The 18,616-nt window shown below is 41.4% G+C and overlaps 1 protein-coding gene across 8 annotated transcripts in view; it reads right to left on the reverse strand.

Annotated features, from left to right (window-relative positions):
- GABRR3 (gamma-aminobutyric acid type A receptor subunit rho3) overlaps positions 1 to 18,616 on the reverse strand; it is a 40,391-nt gene that overhangs the window by 18,085 nt on the left and 3,690 nt on the right. For 3 of the 8 annotated variants that reach the window (XM_081858495.1, XM_081858493.1, XM_081858491.1), the window contains exons 2-4: positions 7,420 to 7,605; positions 6,773 to 7,282; positions 1,562 to 1,674 (exon numbers count right to left, since the gene is read on the reverse strand). In XM_081858495.1, coding sequence (XP_081714621.1) covers positions 1,562 to 1,674; positions 6,773 to 6,903 — 244 coding nt within the window. In that variant the 5' untranslated portion in view covers positions 6,904 to 7,282; positions 7,420 to 7,605. Of the gene's footprint in view, positions 1 to 1,561; positions 1,675 to 3,100; positions 3,191 to 6,772; positions 7,283 to 7,419; positions 9,054 to 18,616 lie in introns of those variants that run through there. The other 5 variants (XM_081858496.1, XM_081858494.1, XM_081858492.1 and 2 more) reach the window with 5 other exon arrangements.

Here is an 18,616-nt window from a genome sequence, read left to right on the forward strand (position 1 = left end):
TTCCCTCATTGCAAGAAGTGAGGTTACAGGGAACCAGACAGAGGGCCTTCTCGGTAGTGGCGCCCGCCCTGTGGAACGCCCTCCCATCAGATGTCAAAGAGATAAAGAATTACCTGACGTTCAGAAGACATCTTAAGGCAGCCCTGTTCAGGGATGTTTTTAATATGTAATGCTGTATTGTTTTTAATACTGATTGGGAGCCGCCCAGAGTGGCTGGGGAAACTCAGCCAGATGGGCGGGGTATAAATAATAAATTATTATTATTATTATTATTATTATCTATCTATTGTATATGCCATCCTTCATCCAAGGATCAGTGGACACAGATGCTGGATGTGGGGAATGAAATGTAATATACCCTGGATAAAGACCATAGCTGTCAACTTACAGATTTGAAAATAAGGGACCAGCAGCCAAAATAAGGGACCTGCAGCCTCACCTGTTCCAGGCACTCCAGTCTTCCTGTCCTCCTGCAGTCTGGTCAAACTCATGCTGGTAGATTCGAGAACACTGTCCAACCAACTTTGTAACCATAGGTTCAACTGAATAGAATCTGAATCACATACACCACAAGGCCTATGCAGCCTCAACTTAAGATGGCTCCCCAGCCTGGCTTCGCACTGCAAAGTTTGATAAATAGGTACGCAGCCGATTTGATCAGCACAAGGCATGCAAACTCCACCCCCCAGTCGTTCTTAGACTTCTTATTGGGTGAGCAACACAGTTGGAGCCTCCCTCCTCCCTGGCCGGCAGGAAGGGAGAGGAGCTGCTTCCTTTGAAATTTAAGGGACATCATTTAAGGGACATTTAAGGGACATCCATCAATAAGGGACAGCAGCGGGACATGGCGCTGGAATAAGGGACTGTCCCTTCAAATAAGGGACACTTGACAGCTATGATAAAAACTTGGCTGAACTTGCTAAAAGTTTGAACAGCAGCACTCTACCCTGCAACATGTTACCTGCATTGTTACAACAGCCCTGTAAAGTAGGCCTTATTATCAGTAAAATATCACAAAATAGTATGCAACCTTTTGAGTTCGCCAGAACTCTTCAATTCATGCTAGATGGTAAACCAGCAAATGGGGTGGGAGGAAGTGGGAGCAGATGTTAGTTGAAGTCTTGGAGTAACACAGAATTGGAGAGGAGGTAGCAGACATTCAAATGTGGCCCTTTTGAGTGCTATGTAGGCATTAGCTTGCACCAACACCTGCAGAGAACAATAAAGGTAACAGTGGCTGAATTCTCCATGGCTGTTACCCAGGTCTATCTCCATCCTTAGGTAAAACACACAGGTTCCATGGTAGGTGTAAGACAGGAATCAAAAGAAACTAGGCAGTCCTTACTTTAGCAAAGTATTCTTTTGGAAGATTTGCTAGTGCTAGAAATTAAATACCAAGTAGTGTTTTATGACAAGTTGTTTTCAATTTTTGAACATTCGGGAAGAAGAAATAGAGTTAAACATACCATTCTCTTTTTAAATGACCTCTTTGGCCCAGGCTCAAACAGTTTACTGCATGAGAAAAATCAATTAACAAGTATGAAAAGGCAAATTTACTTACCTCCAAAGCCAGGTCTCATTGCAAAATCATGGTCCTCTATACGGAGAAGCTGCTCAGATTTCATGGGCCGCACTTTGGTACTGTCAATTTTCCTCATCTTAATTTCTCGTTTGCTGCAATAACAATAGATAATTAAATGTATACCCCACTACATGTTGCCAGAGGTTTCTGAGGGTGATCTATATAGGAGTTGCTGTTTTAATCAACAATTAAAACTGAGTATCACTAAAAGCAGAACAATTCAATCAGAGTGTACCATACTATAACCACAGATCAATAGAATGATATAAACAGGTCAGTTTAAAATAACAACCTGCCTTACCTTCCAAATGGCTGCTAGAACAATGAATTTCAAGAAGATATGGGCAGAGCCAGTGAGGTGCTAATTTAGGGTTGCCATATCTTGAAGAGAAAAAAAGAGGACTGTGCTGCTGCCAGCCCGAGCCAGGAAAGAGGTGTGTGAGGCTGCTGTCACTGCATCTCTTTCCTTGGTTTGGGCTGGCAGTGGCCATGGCGTGCAGAGCAGCCCAAGCCACCTGAGCTCAAAACCCACCCACTCCAAACCCGGAATTTTCCTTTAAAATGTAAAAACCCACCCAGATGGGCATGTTGGCCACCAAAAGGAGGATATATACAGGTTTTCCCAGAAATATGACAACCCTAGGTGGGGAAAACCCATGTGATCCATCGCCCACATGCAGCTTTTGTTATTACAATGCTCAAATCCAAGGGGGGAAGGGCGGCAACCCTTATCTACTGATTTTAGAATACTGATAGGACAAGATTTGGTTACAATTAGGGGAAGTCAAGCAACAGGTCTCTTAAGTTTTATTAATAATTTCACATATGCATACTTTTCTCAATAATTCACTGTCAAGTGTTTCAGATAACAGCACAGGGAAGTGGCTCCTGTAGAAGTTGTGTGTGTGTGTGTGTGTGTGTGAGAGAGAGAGAGAGAGAGAGAGAGAGAGGGAGGGAGGAAGGTCAAACAGGCAAACTACAGTGTGGTTCTTCCTTCTATGATGAGACTGTACCGTGTTGAAGAGGGACAGATTTCAGTAATTCAACTCCCTGCACTGCCCCCACAAACAAAAAATGTGGACCAAATTCCTATTCATCAATTTCATCCACTTCAAGGGATCATTCTGAACATTACTTCAACAGAATGGGAGACACTCCAGGGCAGTGTGGCTACTTCATACACTACTCTGGTAATGCCAGAAGCTCTGGACCATATGGGACATGCCCACAAATTTGGCTGCTGCCAGTGCTGCTCCATCCTGCAGGTAACTCAGGCAAAGCTGCCTTGGGGAAAGTTGCATCTTCTCTGCTTGCACACAGCCCAAGACAGAGGTTTTGAATGTGGTATTATATTACAGCTGTATATACAGGTTGATTGTGCATTAGGTTTATTTATTTATCCATTTTTCTCTGTTTGTTTGCCTTTAAGAATGACTGGCTATTATTGCCCTTTCTCTGTTTTTTTTTTATATAAGCTCCTTTCTGAAAGCACCTTTTGTCCATCAGGACCAGTATTACCTATTCTGTTGGTGGTTGCTCAAGGTCTCAGGTACATCAGAAGCACTCCTTTAATGGAATGCCAAAGCAAAGCCAGTGTTTCTTGCTGCCCTGGGCAAAATAAAATATACCCCCCTTGTTTCTTCCTGTATGCTAAGCAGTATAAGGGCAGCACATTAAGGAAAGCAGCCTTGTTTTCTCACATTCATTTTTAACATCTGTGAATTCATCACCAATGGTGATCAGAAACCCCTTAGTCAAACCCCATGGAATGCAGCCAATGTCATCTAGAGAATGGACAAAAAGTATTGGCAGTATCTCTTTCCCCAGGACAAACAGCATTACTGAAACAGGCACCCTGAAATGCTGGCACTCAAGGCAGTTGCCTAGTTCACCTCTATGGTTAGGCCAATCATGGCAACAGACAGGTATCTGGATCTTTCATACAAAACAATATCAACTGGACATAAGCGTGTCTGGAAAAGCCCTTGGAAGAGCCTCTAAATTACTACCTCCACTTTCCTGTCACTTGTGTATTTCCTAGCTTGTCCATATTTTCTGTTAATTTACCTGGAACTCAGTCACAGAGTCATCGCTAGAGGATTGTGCCCTTAGTGCATATCAATTTGATCACTTGGATTCTATATCCCAAATCTCTGGTGCTAGCTATGTCACATGAGAGCCTTTTAGAGTCACATGCTCAACCCCCCCCCCAAAAAAAAGGTCATTCCTGGTCGCACGTAACTGAATGTTAATATAATGAGTACTTAGAAATTGATTTCTTTATTATGGCTCCAACTTACTCTGCAAATCCTGAGTTAAGCGGAGCATTTGGCTTACGTAATCAGGACTGCTGTGGCTCTTTCAGAGGAAAATTGTGAATGATCTGAGAGCTTGAGTTCACCACTGGAAGTTCTAGGAAATATTGTGTAACCCATATATACACACACATGTGTCATAAGCAGCAGACAATGGGCTTCAGGGATGCCTCCATATTGCCCTGCAGCCTTACTTTGAATTAACATTTTGGTTTTAAACTCACAGCTGTGTCTGAAATGAATATGATGGGCAGAGCAATCCTATAGGGGCAGGGAGGTGGGGGGACTCCATGGTGAAGAAACTACCACTTCTTAATCCCTACCAAGTTAAAGATAGGGGCACCTTCTAATCTATCCTTAGATATTTAAAAAACCCTCTCATTGGTCCCATTGGTTTCTAAGGCTACAGTTTTCCCCCCTTTTGATGCATGTGTCGGGAGAACAGGAGGGCGTTGGATCCTGCTGATCTAAGGCCTCCTATCCACCCCAACATGCTCTTTCTATTCGCATACCACAAATTGGAACACAGACAGTGAAAGAGAAATCTTGGCTGTGCTTTCTGCTGCTGCACTAAGGAAACCTCGAGAAACAACAGACTTCATCCGTCTGTGACCTCTGTGAACCAAGAGAGAGGTCTGCAACATCCAGCAGCCCCTCAGTTGCTCACTCAGGGAAGTTAGGATTGCTCCCTAAATAGGATCAAGGGGAAACACTGACTTCACTTATAACTGTATGAGTTAGCAGGACCACAGGAAGATGTCTTGCATCAGAAGAGGCTACTTGTTGAGTTAGCCCAGTATTATATACTTGGACTGATAACAGCACTTAAGGGTCTCAGGAGGAGATTGCTCTTGTCACCGGCTACCTAATAATTTTAACTGGGGGTGGCAGGGATTGAACTTTAGATCTTCTGCATGCAAAGCAGATATTCCTGTAACCCCTGAGTTACAGTCTTCCACACAAAGCATTATATCCTCTTCAAAAGGATGCCCTGGTCTCCCCACCTAGATGCTTTCCCTCCATAAATATCAGATTATCACTGTTCTAGGGTGGTCCCTAATGTCAAAATGTCAAAAGGTTTGCCTTATTTCAAAATATTCCAGCTCTGTGAAATTGTTGTTTAGTCGGTTAGTCATGTCCGACTCTTCGTGACCCCATGGACCAGAGCACGCCAGGCTCTGTGAAATAAGCATCACCAACTCCACAATATTCCATTGAACAAACACTAACTCCACTGCATTTCCAGAGCTTCCAAAGACTTTCATCTTGACCAGTGGATAACTCTACTCCACAATGCATGCCTTTAGTTCGTTATTCGTAAAAGGTGTGGTGTCCCACATTATACCCTGTTTCAAGATGTTTTGTGCCAGATGTTTTCTGTATCTCATTTTAGATGACCAGGTATGCTGATGACAAAATAATGACAAAGAGTAGACACAGTTATAAGATCCTACACCAAATAATTATGGTGGGAAATATATCCCTAAATAAGACTACATAGGGTTTGTCCAGTTGTGCACCCCCTCATCTGATGCTATTTGCATTTTTTTTAATGTACACATTAAATGCAAAGATGCATTTGTCATCAGGTCTAGCTTGGTCCAAAGTTAAACCTGGTACTGGCCTGCCTTTTAACTGTAGTATCTTCTCCACTGGTAAAAAATCCAAGATAACAGATTCATTTCACAAAATACATTAAATAGCAGTAACCTTTGGGTCTAGAACTAAGCTCTTCACCTCAGGGATCAAGACAAACCCCTGAATTTTCATAAATACATCCATTATTATGTAATCTCTACTTGCATTTACCGTACTTAAAGATTTTCTTCCATTTCAGACAATTGGGGGGGGGACGTCAAACTATACATGTCTAGTGCCACATGCATAAAGCCTCCCTCTGACTATCAAACAATAAGGTGATTGTCTCCTCCCTCATTTCCCTCTCCCCAGGTGATCAGTATTTATCTGTTCTCCCACCTGCAGCAGGCTTTGGAAGCGGATGCTTGAGGAAGAGAAAAGGAAGCAAGCTATATATAACAACCTACTTCTGAAAATTGTCGACTCTCCCTAGATTGTGGTTTATGAGCACAATCTGTTGGAAACATAATTAAAAAGCTCTATATTTTTTTTCTTCCTGCACAAAGCACACAGCTCCCAACCTGAATTATATTTCTTGTGACTAGGATTTGCTTTCATTTTCCTGGATACTGTGCTCTAAAACTGCAATGTACAGCAAAAGTCTAAGTTCAGGAATTCAACTAGAAACTGAATATAATATATTAACTAGCTTAAAGGCTGGGATTTAGAGATGCTGATAAAATAATTCCACGTATTATAACACAGTTAACTATATTCCAAATGAAAGGCTCCTGTAACATGATTAAAATCAGATTAAGACTGATTTTTAAAAATCCTAATTATATACTTCCTTTGTTTTTAGAAACAAATAGCTACTACCACTGACATTTAGGGAAACAAATGTAATACAAAAATTATATATAACACTGGCTTAGAACTAAATATGTCATACAGAAAAGAAATAAGCTTTTATAAACAATCACCTTAGCTTTTTAGCATTTTACATCTCTACTTTTCATTTCTGTATTTTTGCACCCAATAATTATTGTATAGTAAACATATAAATCACTATATGCTATATATAGTACCATGCACAATATACATATATGAAATGTAGAAAAGGAAATTTTACTAGGTTAGTTTATATGAATGCATTGTTCTGTTTCTGTTCCTCGATGCACACAAGAACAGTCCTTCCGATCAAACCAAGAGCAAGTCATCTTTGGGATGGCGGCAGACATACAGAGTGTACATAAACAGAACAGCAGCCATGATGCCCAGTGACCATTTTGCTCACCTGTTATGTCTTTTCATGAATGACCTTTGAGGATGGTGGTGGTGGTAATGATGATGATGATCACTGTGACTGATTAAAAGAGAAGTAGGCCATATACAGGTAAGAAGCAACAGTTTAATTGCAAGGATCATGTCTTCAAGTCACAGGAGTAAAACCGATTCAATCAGCCCACATTAGTAAGCTTTCATTCTCCAGTTATTGAGAAACAACATACGATGAAGAGGATGCAAATAATATGAGGCACTGCAATATAGGAGAGGCAAAATCATCCCAGTTTTCATTCTTCTTAGAAGTATCCACTTATTCTTGAAATTTTATAAATCCTTAAAATCCGCATCATACCACATCTTATGGTATTGCTATCCAGAGGCTGCAGTTTTCCCTTTAGGACTCTATTAAGCAAAACAATATATTTAACTTATTCCCATTTTCATCCATTCTTTCGTTGTCTCTGGGTGTGTTCTTAGTCCAGTGTTTTAACACCCACTCACTGTACTCTTCAGTGGAGCTCTTGCACAGACAAAAGAGTGATGTCAAACATTTAATCCCTTTAATCCCACACAGCACCACAAGGAAAAAAAGAGCTTTCATTACCCTATGAAAATCTGTGATTAATGAGAAAAGATCAGAAAATTAAGCTTACTTACCGCATATGCAGAAAATCATTTTCAGCCCATCAATAAAAATGCTTAAATTGTGTAAGTAACATAGATGGCAAAAATTATCTCTGCCTGCATTATAGGGTAACAAGCATTTGTCTCGACTGGGAAACTAGATGATGATGAAGTGTTTGGCAATTCATTGGAATCTTGGAGATATTAAGGTTTCTCCTTCTGAAAGTAAGTAAAGCAGAGCTGTTGGTTAGATCTAAGAATACACACATGCAAACACACACACTAGTGGTGAAATGTGTGTGGAAATGGTAATTATAGTCCACATCTGAGGACAAATTACAGTTTTCCTGATTAAGTGGTAATAAATTTATGAGAAATTTTGGGGAAGAAGCTGCTGCTTTCAGTTATGATGTACTTTAACCAAAGCATTTTTACAAGTTTTCATTTATTCAGTAAATCCCAACGTTTGCAGCCAGTCGCATCCTCTGACTCATACAAATCAGAACTTAGAAGGAGCCAAAGCTCAGTTATAGAGAACACACTGAATGTACAAGGTCCTCAGTGCAGTTCTTGGTGTCTCTAGCATGGGCTGGCAGCAGGGCTGAGAAATACTCTCTTAATGAGATTTTGGAGAGCCGCTACAGGTCAAAAGAAACAGTACTGGGTCAGAAGGGCCAATGACCTGACTAGACAGTTTCATGTTTTCAGCTGCATCTGCTGATGCACTTCAACTGTACTACTTCCTTGTTCACCAAGAGTATTATTTGGTTTTGCAGACAGAGCTTGAAATTTTATTTAAGAACCCCGCTGGATTAGACCAAAGGCATCTAGTCCAGCACCCTGTTGTAATGGAGTCTATGAGCCATGTGGTTAGATGTTACACTTCCTAAACAGAAATGACCATCAAAAGCTTATAGAACCTTCCAGTCTACAAAACACTGTGCCTGTCTCAATTGCTTCAAGGTATCCAAACTGGTTTGCTTTCTTTAGTGCATCCAGTGCTAGAATGTTAATGTATCCCTCAGCTAGGATGAACACATGTGCTCTGTTTGAAGGGCTATTTAAAGATATAGAACCATAAGAAGGGAGAGAAGGGACTTTGAAGTTGTCCATCAACTGCTAGCACTTGGACAGCAGACTGAGCAGGCATACAGGTCATCTGATTACAGTCTTCCTCATTTTGTTGGCATGTATTATACTTCTTTTTAAACTACAGTGGTTAATTCTCAGTTTGGATCTATGCACAGAAATTAGCACATCCAACCCTCAGGCTGATTCTGTATAGTGTTCTCTTTTTCTAATCTGGGGAGAAAATGGTACCAGAGCAGGACATAATATCAATATAAATCGCCAAAGCAGGTTAATCTTTCTGCTGTAATGATTCCTAAGAGAATTTTTTTTGTGTTGACATATAAATGCAACTTAATGGACAATGATTATAATGAGTCAGCCATTGATCGTTCCCCCACTACCCAAATACCAAAAAAAATAAAATTGAACATCTGGCTTTGTGCTACCATTAAAATGTTTTCTTAACTTTATCCCTTCACTTTTCCCTCATGCAAAGCTCATAATGCTTAGCTTTTAAGGATATAACATATTCTGTGGCAGTCCTACAAATGGAAATTATCGACCAAAACATCCGCACGCCTGCGTGGGTGTGGGGGCTGAAACAAAGAATGAAATTAATTCCACAAATGCTTAGATTAATTTGTTGTTTTCTCTAGGATGTGTGGCAGGTGAACAATTTAAAAGCAAACATATATGTAAATAAGTATTCAAATGAGACAAATACTGAATTGTAGAGATGTGTTATAAGCACAATCTTAATGTCTTACTAGCTCAGCTCTCGACAGCAAGTTTTTTCTCGACGGCTTGTCCAGATAAAAACAGTTAGTGAGCATTGGATTCAAATTATTTGCAGGAACTAGATTTTTTGGCCTGGATAGTCCGTTTGGCATTGAACATCTGTAACTATTTCCCAAATCTGGTTGGAAGCAGGAATTTGTGTTCTGGATTCCATTTCACACAATATGAGGGTTCCCCAGAATCTCATGATAGATGGTAACTGGAGAGTAATGGGCAGAATCCAATTTTCGTAGAACTGGTGATAGGCTTGTGCTTGCACAGAAGCATCTAGAACAGAGCTTTCCAAACTGTGTGTCGCAACACGTTAGTGTGTCAGCTGCAGTGTGTAGGTGTGTCGTGCAAATGCTTCCCATGCTTCTCCCAGGGCTGGAAAGGGGTTAGTAAAACTGAATTACTGTGTCACGAAATGGCGCATGTCTAAAAAGTGTGTTGCCAACATGAAAAGTTTGGAAAGCTCTGCTCTAGAAACTAATGTGACCTAACTGTGATAGTGCAGGAGCTGAATCTTATGCCTACAAAGAATGCAAGTCAAATATAGCTATACCAATAATTCAGGAATACGGTAAATCATCATACTCATATTCAACTAGCATTAGTTAATTTATCTTAGACAAAGGCCAATAAGGAGAGAACATTGATAGATATGTATAAAATCATGCCTGGTGTGGACACACACGAGGTTTCTCTCCCTCTTTCTTGAAGATAATTGAATTCATCGTTCCAGCATTATCTAATGAAGCTGAATGGTAGAGGATTCAGGACAGACTTCTTCACACAATACATGGTTATCGAATTTACTGCTACAATATGTGGTGATGTCTATCTACCAGGCTTAGAAGAATATCTGACAAATTCATGGATGACTGCTAGTCATAATGGTTACATGCTACATCCAAGATCAAAGGCCTCTGAATATCAGTAGCTGGGAACAACAGCCCTTGTATGTTGTTTGTGGGCTTCTCAGAGCCATTGACCAATGGCTTCAAGTTATAAGAAAGGAGATTCCAACTAAACATCTGACAGTAAGAGCTGTTCAACAGTGGAACTGTCTCCCTCGGGACAGTGGAATGGTCTCCCTCCTTCCTTGGAGATTTTTAAGCAGAGATTGGACGGCCATCTGTCATGTATGCTTTAGCTGAGTTTCATGCGTTGCAGGGGGGTTGACTATATTTTTCTAGAAAGTTATGGGGCAAAATGTGTAGGTATTTTTTAAGTGATTTATGTAAAATGAAAGTCAGTGTGGTGTGGCTACCTTGCATATTTTTCCTGGTATTGAGGAACACGCCCTTTTGCTATTAGGCAGCAATAGCATCACAAATCTGCTTGTAAAATCTGGTGCTTCCAGAACTCTCTGAAATTTGAAATGTGTGCACTTGTCCAAAAAGTTTTCGCAACCCCTGGTCTATAATACATATCAGTCAGAAAATTTCATTTAATTGTTTATATAATACCATTTATGTACACAGCATTTTGCAAATAACAGTTTGACAGGTCCCTACAGACAAGCAGCATACAATTTTTTTAAAAGAAAGAAAGAAAGCAGAAGACCACTGTTTGGACAGATACATGAATTTTGGTACTTTGGATATCCTACCAATAATGAATTCATTTCCCAAGTTTGAATCCTCATTTTAAAAACAGCTTCCTCCATGCACACAAAAATGAGTTATCAGCAGATTTGGAAGAAACCCCAAGTTGGCAGAAGTTAAAAAAAACCCTTACCAAAAAACCCCTCTTAATTTAGGGAGGGAGGACACCCCAAAACAGCCCAGTTAAAAATGAGCAAGCTTAGGGGTCAAGGGCAGGGTGTGGAGTTTCCTAGAAGAGGGTTTAGTCAGTTGGCTAGAACATTAACAGGAACACTCCCACTGCAACATTTGTTGAAAGCCTCACTAGTATCTTTGCAGTACAAAATTAATAAAGTCACAAGTTTTTGAAGATGAGCAGAGGCATTTTTAATTCAGTTGGTGATGTTTCTAAAACTGTAAGACTGGGTTTTGACTTGCTCCGAGTTTCTCATTTTCTTTGAAGTCATAGCAGCTGTGCATTTTCATATAATCAGATATTAGTGCTGAAGTAGGGGGAAATCACATGGGTTGAGCATGTATTTTGTGAAGCTATTTTGCTTCTAAATCCAAGATGCTTCATCATTCTGCTTTAGCAAGTCCAATCACTGAATTAATTTCATCCCTAAATCCTCTCATTTACTTTCTGCACAAGGCAGCATATCAAGTAAACTGTTTTAAAACAAAGGTAATATTAGGAGGAGATGTAAATCTGATGGTGGCGTGTGAAACTCTACAGCAGCTTATACACCTTCCTGATCTGAATCCGTAAGGCATTTTTTATTACTGTTAAATAAAAATGAATGGCTTAAGATGGACGGTGCTTGTGAACAGAACATGCCAGATGCAGCTGAAGCTGACAACATAATCTTAGTGTGTTACTAGGGAAACACAAAAATGTATTCCAAATGCCCTCCTCACCCTGCCTAGCTAGACAGTGAATTGAACTTCAGATACTTGTGAGCACACACAAAGACCCTGCTCCCTTTTATTCTGTATTGGTAATTAATCTGCAATAACTACTATCAACCTATTTACAGTCACGTGGACAGCAGCATCAACAGAAATACATACTAAGAGATATTTTAAGAGGTGTTCAACTTTGGCATACTGGATTCCTTTCTGAGCCTCTTATATGCCTGCTTCATCATGGTTTGGTTTGGTCTGAGGAAGTATTGAAGGTTTAAAAAACAGCTTGAGAATTAAAAGCTATTTCTTTTATATGAAAACTTGCAATGAAGTAGCGAAAGAAAATAATTTTAGACTAAGGGGACATATTGTTTTCTTGTATTTTCTTGTTATTTAAGGAGTCTAAAATCTCTCAGAGAGGGCAGACAGTGTTCAAAAAGTTGGAGGTAGGCTGCAGAACTAAGAGAAATTACAACAACCAAAGAATGTTTAAAGCTTACCTAAAGGTAAAGGTACCCTGACCATTAGGTCCAGTCGTGGACGACTCTGGGGCTGCAGCGCTCATTTCGCTCCACAGGCTGAGGGAGCCAGTGTTTGTCCACAGACAGCTTCCGGGTCATGTGGCCAGCATGACTAAGCCGCTTCTGGCAAACCAGAACAGCACACAGAAATGCCGTTTACCTTCCCGCTGGAGCGGTACCTATTTATCTACTTGCACTTTGACCTGCTTTCGAACTGCTAGGTGGGCAGGAGCTGGGACCGAACAACGGGAGCTCACCCTGTTGCGGGGATTCGAACCACCAACCTTCTGATCGGCAAGCCCTACACAGAGCCAAATTTGTTCTTATTGAAAATTGCTTTGTAACCAAAATGGTAACCTGAGTAATGTAGCTGGCTCCCTGTATCTATCTAGATTATAGCTGAATAGATGTAATTTCGACTGGACACACAGGCAACATTACAATATGATAACACTGTGTGCCTGATAGATGCTAGCACGGAAAAGCTTAATGAAAGAAGCTTTCCCAGAGGACTGCCAAAAACAACAGCTGATTCCTGATATTAAAGGCGGGGACACACACAAGGAAACATACTACAACAGATTACAAATTACATATACTGTTGTTCAGTAATCCTCTTCTGTGTAGAGTAGGAATGTCTTATTCAATGCATGCAACAAGAAGACCCTACAAGCAGAATACTAATATGCAAAAAACAAGAGCTGATCCACAGCACTTTTTCCATATCTGGAAGCATGATTCGTATTTCCAGGGAGAAATAAAGGGATCTCATGCAGATTAGCAGAGCAAACCTGCAGATTTGTCTCTGAATGCATTAGGAATTCTTAGTGGTCATGGAATAAGAGGATAGGTGTTCCTAAATATTAGTAATGGATTAAAAAACAAGAAGACAGAAATAAACAGAAAAAATAAGAATTACAGTGGGCAGTAATTGTGGAGTTCCTCAAGGCTCCAAATTCAGATTAACAGTCTGTTCTGGAATCAGGGTAAACAGTGTAGCACCCTGCTTGTGGTTAACGCTTAGCTGGAATGAAATATTCAACGCAGCAATAGAGAAATTAAAATAGTAATTTATTTGTCAGACAAATAAATAAGAGGCACAGTGGTACATGGTTACCAAGCTCTGGCCTGGCCTCCTGCCATTCTGGCCAGCACTTATATTCCCTTAATCCAGCCCCCTTTGCTCCTCCTGTGGCTGCCTCTGTCCAATCAGCCTGGTTGAAATTCCTATTGGCTGTTTGCTAGAACCAATCATAAAAGATACACCCACAAAAGATACACCCATTTCCTTGCCCTTATAAGGGAGACAAAGAGCTATATATATGACATATAAGTAATAATATATCTTACATGGAATCTTAATTACCAGCTCACCTCTTGCCCTCCTTGCCCTATTGCCTTCTAAAACAAATGTTTAATCTTACATTTTATGTTCAACAGATGTCAAGGATCTTGAGTTTCACATCAACATTGAAAGATTTCCTTCATTTAATGTTTCTAAACAAAATGCCTGACAACTATATATCAAGACTGCTTGGATGGCGTCTTCTGTCTGGCAGGGGGGGGGGGCTGGTGGCTGACTTAATTTCAGGATAAATACAACTCTTACAACCATATGAAATAAGAATCTAGCATTCCTTAAATCCTTTGCATAATTACATTTAAGCCAATATATTTAAGCTAATATATTTCATACATTTATCATAGGTAGCCTCTTAAAAGAATAAAGCTTTTCAAAGTAAAAAGGAAGGAACTCAATAAAACACAGCTTTTAAAAGAAGCCTCTTCAGTTTAAGAAAGAATGGCTTTAGAAAAAGACTTCCCCAAAAATGCTCTCTTTCTTCTAGCTAAATGTTTTTCCCCATTTGCTCCTGGCCTTTGAACCTTAGAAAGAAGATCTGGCTCATTTTACTGGGAGGCACATTGGTATTATCTTCCCCATTCCTAATGGTGTTTTCTCAGCCTTGGGGCAGCATATGTAATTCCCCCCTTTTTATGACTTTGAGAATTGTTTTTCTACTATAAATCAATGGGGCCCTCTTGTCTTAGGAGAATGGCCAAGGTTTTCTCTGCCTGGCATGAAACATTTGAAAATCCTTTTTAAGCTCATTTTTAAATACAAGCCTTGATTGAAATATATAGAAGCTTTGATAAAAATGCAGGCTTATGGTTAGGTGCCTCATTCCCCCCTTTCAAGCTCAAGGACCTTCATCCCAAGTGTCCTTGATAGCTTGACCTTCATCATATTCCTGAGGTAAAGCTCTGTATAGGGCCATGATATGAGGTAGAGTTTCATTTGAAACCATCTTGCTAATTGTACTTCTAAAACATGAAATGATACATGGCATCATACATAAAACCAATACTACTACTGTCAAGAAAAACAAGCAAGACAATAGTATCCCTTTGAGTCCTGTGACATTAGGTAACCAATTGGTGAGCCATCCCATATCCCATCCTTCCCATGTTTGTACTGGGACATGTGCTATATTCTCCATCTTTGTGGCCAACACACGGATTGCCTCACCATTATCAGAAATGTTAAAGCAACAGGCATTCCCTGTCAAGTTCAAGACTCCACATAGGCCTCCTTGCCTGGCAAGTACATAATCCATTCCCATTTTCAGCTGCAAAATGGCGGCTCTACTTTCATCCAACTGTTGTGCAATAAGTCTCAAACTCTGGGCCGTTGCATTGGTTACAAGTTCCACTACTGCTTGCAATCGAATTATTCTGTTTAGATTATAAATAGGATCCCGTGCCCCTTGTATGAGCTCACCAGGATTCCAGGAGGCAGGATCATAATAGGCTATAATGCGCTCTGGCGGCCAATCATCAGTACCGCTCCAACTTTGGGTACTTCCTCCTGCTATATGAGAAATATCAGCATTCCTTCGTGTTCGCCTGGCCGAACTAGTGGGCATAATCCACATTGGTGGTAATACCCAACCCAAGAAACAAGTCCCACTCCATTTGGAAGGGAGTTTCTTGTATGCCCATTCTCCACATATCCACCACAACCATCGGGTCTGAGGTTTTTGGTACGGGGAATACAGAAGGCGAAATACCAAAAGGGGTAGAGAGTTCACAGTGCAGTATGTTAGATTGCCTTTTTCTGTCACAGTTATGTTCCACACCACTTTCCATGCATGAATAAAAGGAGGTGCACAGGGCAAGGTATTCCGAGTTCGATAGGTAGTACCGTGTGCCCAGGTATGACTATTCTTCTTATAATCCCAAGTATAGTGACAATGAGAAGAGCCTATCATGGGAGAATCAGCTGCATCTGATGATTTATGTACACAGAATTCCCCTTGTACAGGTATAACTCGTAATGGTTTAGTTGAGTTCCATCCGGGGAAATTCTGTATTTCAGTTTGGTGTGGCATTTCGCTTACCATACCAATAGCATCTAATGGTATCGGTAATAAGGGCATACCTCCCTCTGAATCATCTGGCCCAAGAGAGCAAACAAGGCAATTGGTCCTATTTGCAACATTAGCTACCATTTCAGCTAAACCTACCCACATATTGTGGTCATGGCTGAATCCATATTTAGCCAATTTGGTCAGATTCAAGGACCCTTCCCCTTCCCAAGGGATCAGGATTAATAATAAAATCATGTTGATGTCTAATATATGCATTCCTTCCACAAAAGATTACCTTATTGTGATAGCAAATAATTATTAGCCCCAATATAATTCCCCCAGTGACAGAAATGGGGAACCACCAAGACCAAAACATATATCCCGAGGATCCCCAATGAGTAATATCTCTGATAATTGTTCCACAAGGGGGGCAGTCAATCAATTGTATTAGAGAATCTTTCCGTTCACAGTCGCTGGTTCAGACGCTCCTCAAGCTTCAGGCGTGCGCAGGTCAGCCAGCTTCCAGGTTGTGGCTGCAGCAGGCCGGTCGTCAAATGTTGCCCGTGACCTAGCCCGTTCCCGGTAGGGCTAGATACAGGGGTTTTTGGAGAGAGTTAGTTTTAAAGGATTAGAGGGGTCACCTTTGCACGTCCAACTGCCTTCAGACTTCTTCAAACGAGAGTGATGAATCCAGGGGGTCACCTCAGCTACCTTCACCGCTGTTGGAGTAGAGAGCAAGACGGTGTAAGGTCCACGCCACTTAGGTGCAAGTGGATCACGTTTCCACTCTTTCACCCATACGCTATCGCCAGCCTGGAACTGATGAATCGGCTCGGCAATGCTGCACGGCGTGCGCTCGAGGGCCCACCTGTTAAGAGAAACAAAAACACGGGAGAGAGATTGCACTTGTCCCTGTGTCACATGATCTCCTATTTGTTTAAGGTCAGCTGGAATATCCTGAACAAAGGAGGGCGGTCTCCCATACAGGAGCTCAAAAGGTGACAACTTAAGTCTTTTTGTGGGTGCACACCGAACACGAAACAGTGTTATGGGTAACACATCTACCCTTCTGAGACTTTAGACATATTAGTGGGCTTCTGGCATGCCCTACGGATACCTTGCACAAGTGTCTGGCGGTAGGTGGTAAGTCTGGCCAGGTGAATTGCATTGTTTGGATCCCAATTAGGATCTTCCAAGGGAAAGTTATCTTGGAGATGACGGTCAATATTATAAATATTTCCCACTCTGGCCTGCTCACGCAAATATATCTGTGCCTTTTCAATTATGTCTCTCCTTTCCTCAGTGGTGAACAGAGTATTCAGGAGCTGGCGGCAATCTGTCCAAGTAGGACTATGAGTATTTATTATTGAAGTCACCAAGTCCATCATAGCCTGAGGTTTTTCTGCAAAAGATGGGGTGTGTGTTTTCCAATTCATCAGATCTGTAGTTGTGAATGGAATATATTGCAGGGTCGAAGTTCGAGGTGGCCGTGGTCCGGGTTGCCCATTAACCAGCGCAGGCTCCTCAAGTGCATCAAATACTCTTCTAAGAGGGGCTACTACGTGATCTTTCTCTTCACTTTGCTCTAGGGGCCTCAAATCATAGGGGATGGTATCTGTCGCAAGGCGTTCTTTTAGCAGCTTTATACGCCTGGCTGTATTGCTTGCTGACCTAGCAAGGTCTCCCTGTAACTTCTGTAATATTTCTCTGGGACTTGGATGTACAGGGGTTTGGGGTGGGCAATCAGTTGTTCCACTAAAGGAGACTGTAGATGGAGGTCTATTAGGAGTCACAGGTGGAATAACCACTTCTGCTTGGGCTTTATTATAGGACTCCAATGCCTCCTGAAGATATTTATCATAATCTATCAAGGAATCAAACTCTGTGACTCCACTCCCATTATTCATTCCAGTTTCTTGCCTTGGGGTTACAACTGGTGGAGTGTTTGGATTAAGCTCCCTTCGATGTGGAGCATAGGGTGGAGGTGGAAGCACCTCTTCCTCTGGCCCCTCAAAAATGGGTTTGAGTTTATTTGGCAAGATTCCTTTCCTAGCTTCGGCTTTTACAGCCAATAATTTGCATCGTTTGACTTTGCATTCCCTTATCCATGGAGGATTTTTATTTAATGTGCTCAGCCAGGAATCTATATATGGAAATTGTTCTGGGCACCCTCCAGTTTCTTTGGCGATATCAGTCCAAAGTTTGCTTACTAAATTTATATCAAAAGTTCCCTGAGATGGCCATCCAGTATTTTGTTTTGGCCATTCTAGTTCACATAACGTTCTCAAGCGCTCTGGCGTCATTTTGACTCCATATGCCCCTGAGAAGGCTTTCTTAAAATTATTTAACATACACTCAAGAGGTGTATTTTCCCCCTTTGAACCCCCAACTCCCATTGTATGGCCCTGTGAAGTATCCACTCAGTCACTCACAGACGCGCTTTGTGGGTTTCCTTGCCTAGATGGAGTCGCCTCACTAGGAATCGAAGTACTGCCCACTCCACACTCAGGTCAGCTACAGATTGCTCTGTACTTTCTCACACATACAATGCGCTGGATACTTCACCACACTCTACCTCCCAATTTTTCCCTTTCCCTACACCAGATCACCATCTGATGTACCCAACCACCTAGCGTACTCAGTTTCCCCTTACTGAGACGCAGAAGTTTGATCAAGACTTCTCTTCCTCCTAATTAATTGGAGGGCCAAAAATCCCTTTGTGCACTTACCCTTGGTTGGTTCCCTGTTTCCCCCGGTCCGTCGCCGCCAGTGAGCAGGGTATCAGACAGACGAGTCTTCTGCGTTCCCCCTGGAAAAATTTACCAGTGCGCGCTTTGGGTAAGCAGTTGTCCTCTCTCTTGTACCCTGCCCAGTAGGGCGAAGGGGCTGCGTTCCAGCAGACCACTTATCCGAGTCACGGGGCACCATAAAATGTAGCACCCTGCTTGTGGTTAACGCTTAGCTGGAATGAAATATTCAACGCAGCAATAGAGAAATT

The sequence above is a fragment of the Podarcis erhardii genome (genome assembly GCF_964252035.2).
Source record: "Podarcis erhardii genome assembly, chromosome: 4".
Lineage (NCBI taxonomy): Eukaryota > Metazoa > Chordata > Lepidosauria > Squamata > Lacertidae > Podarcis > Podarcis erhardii.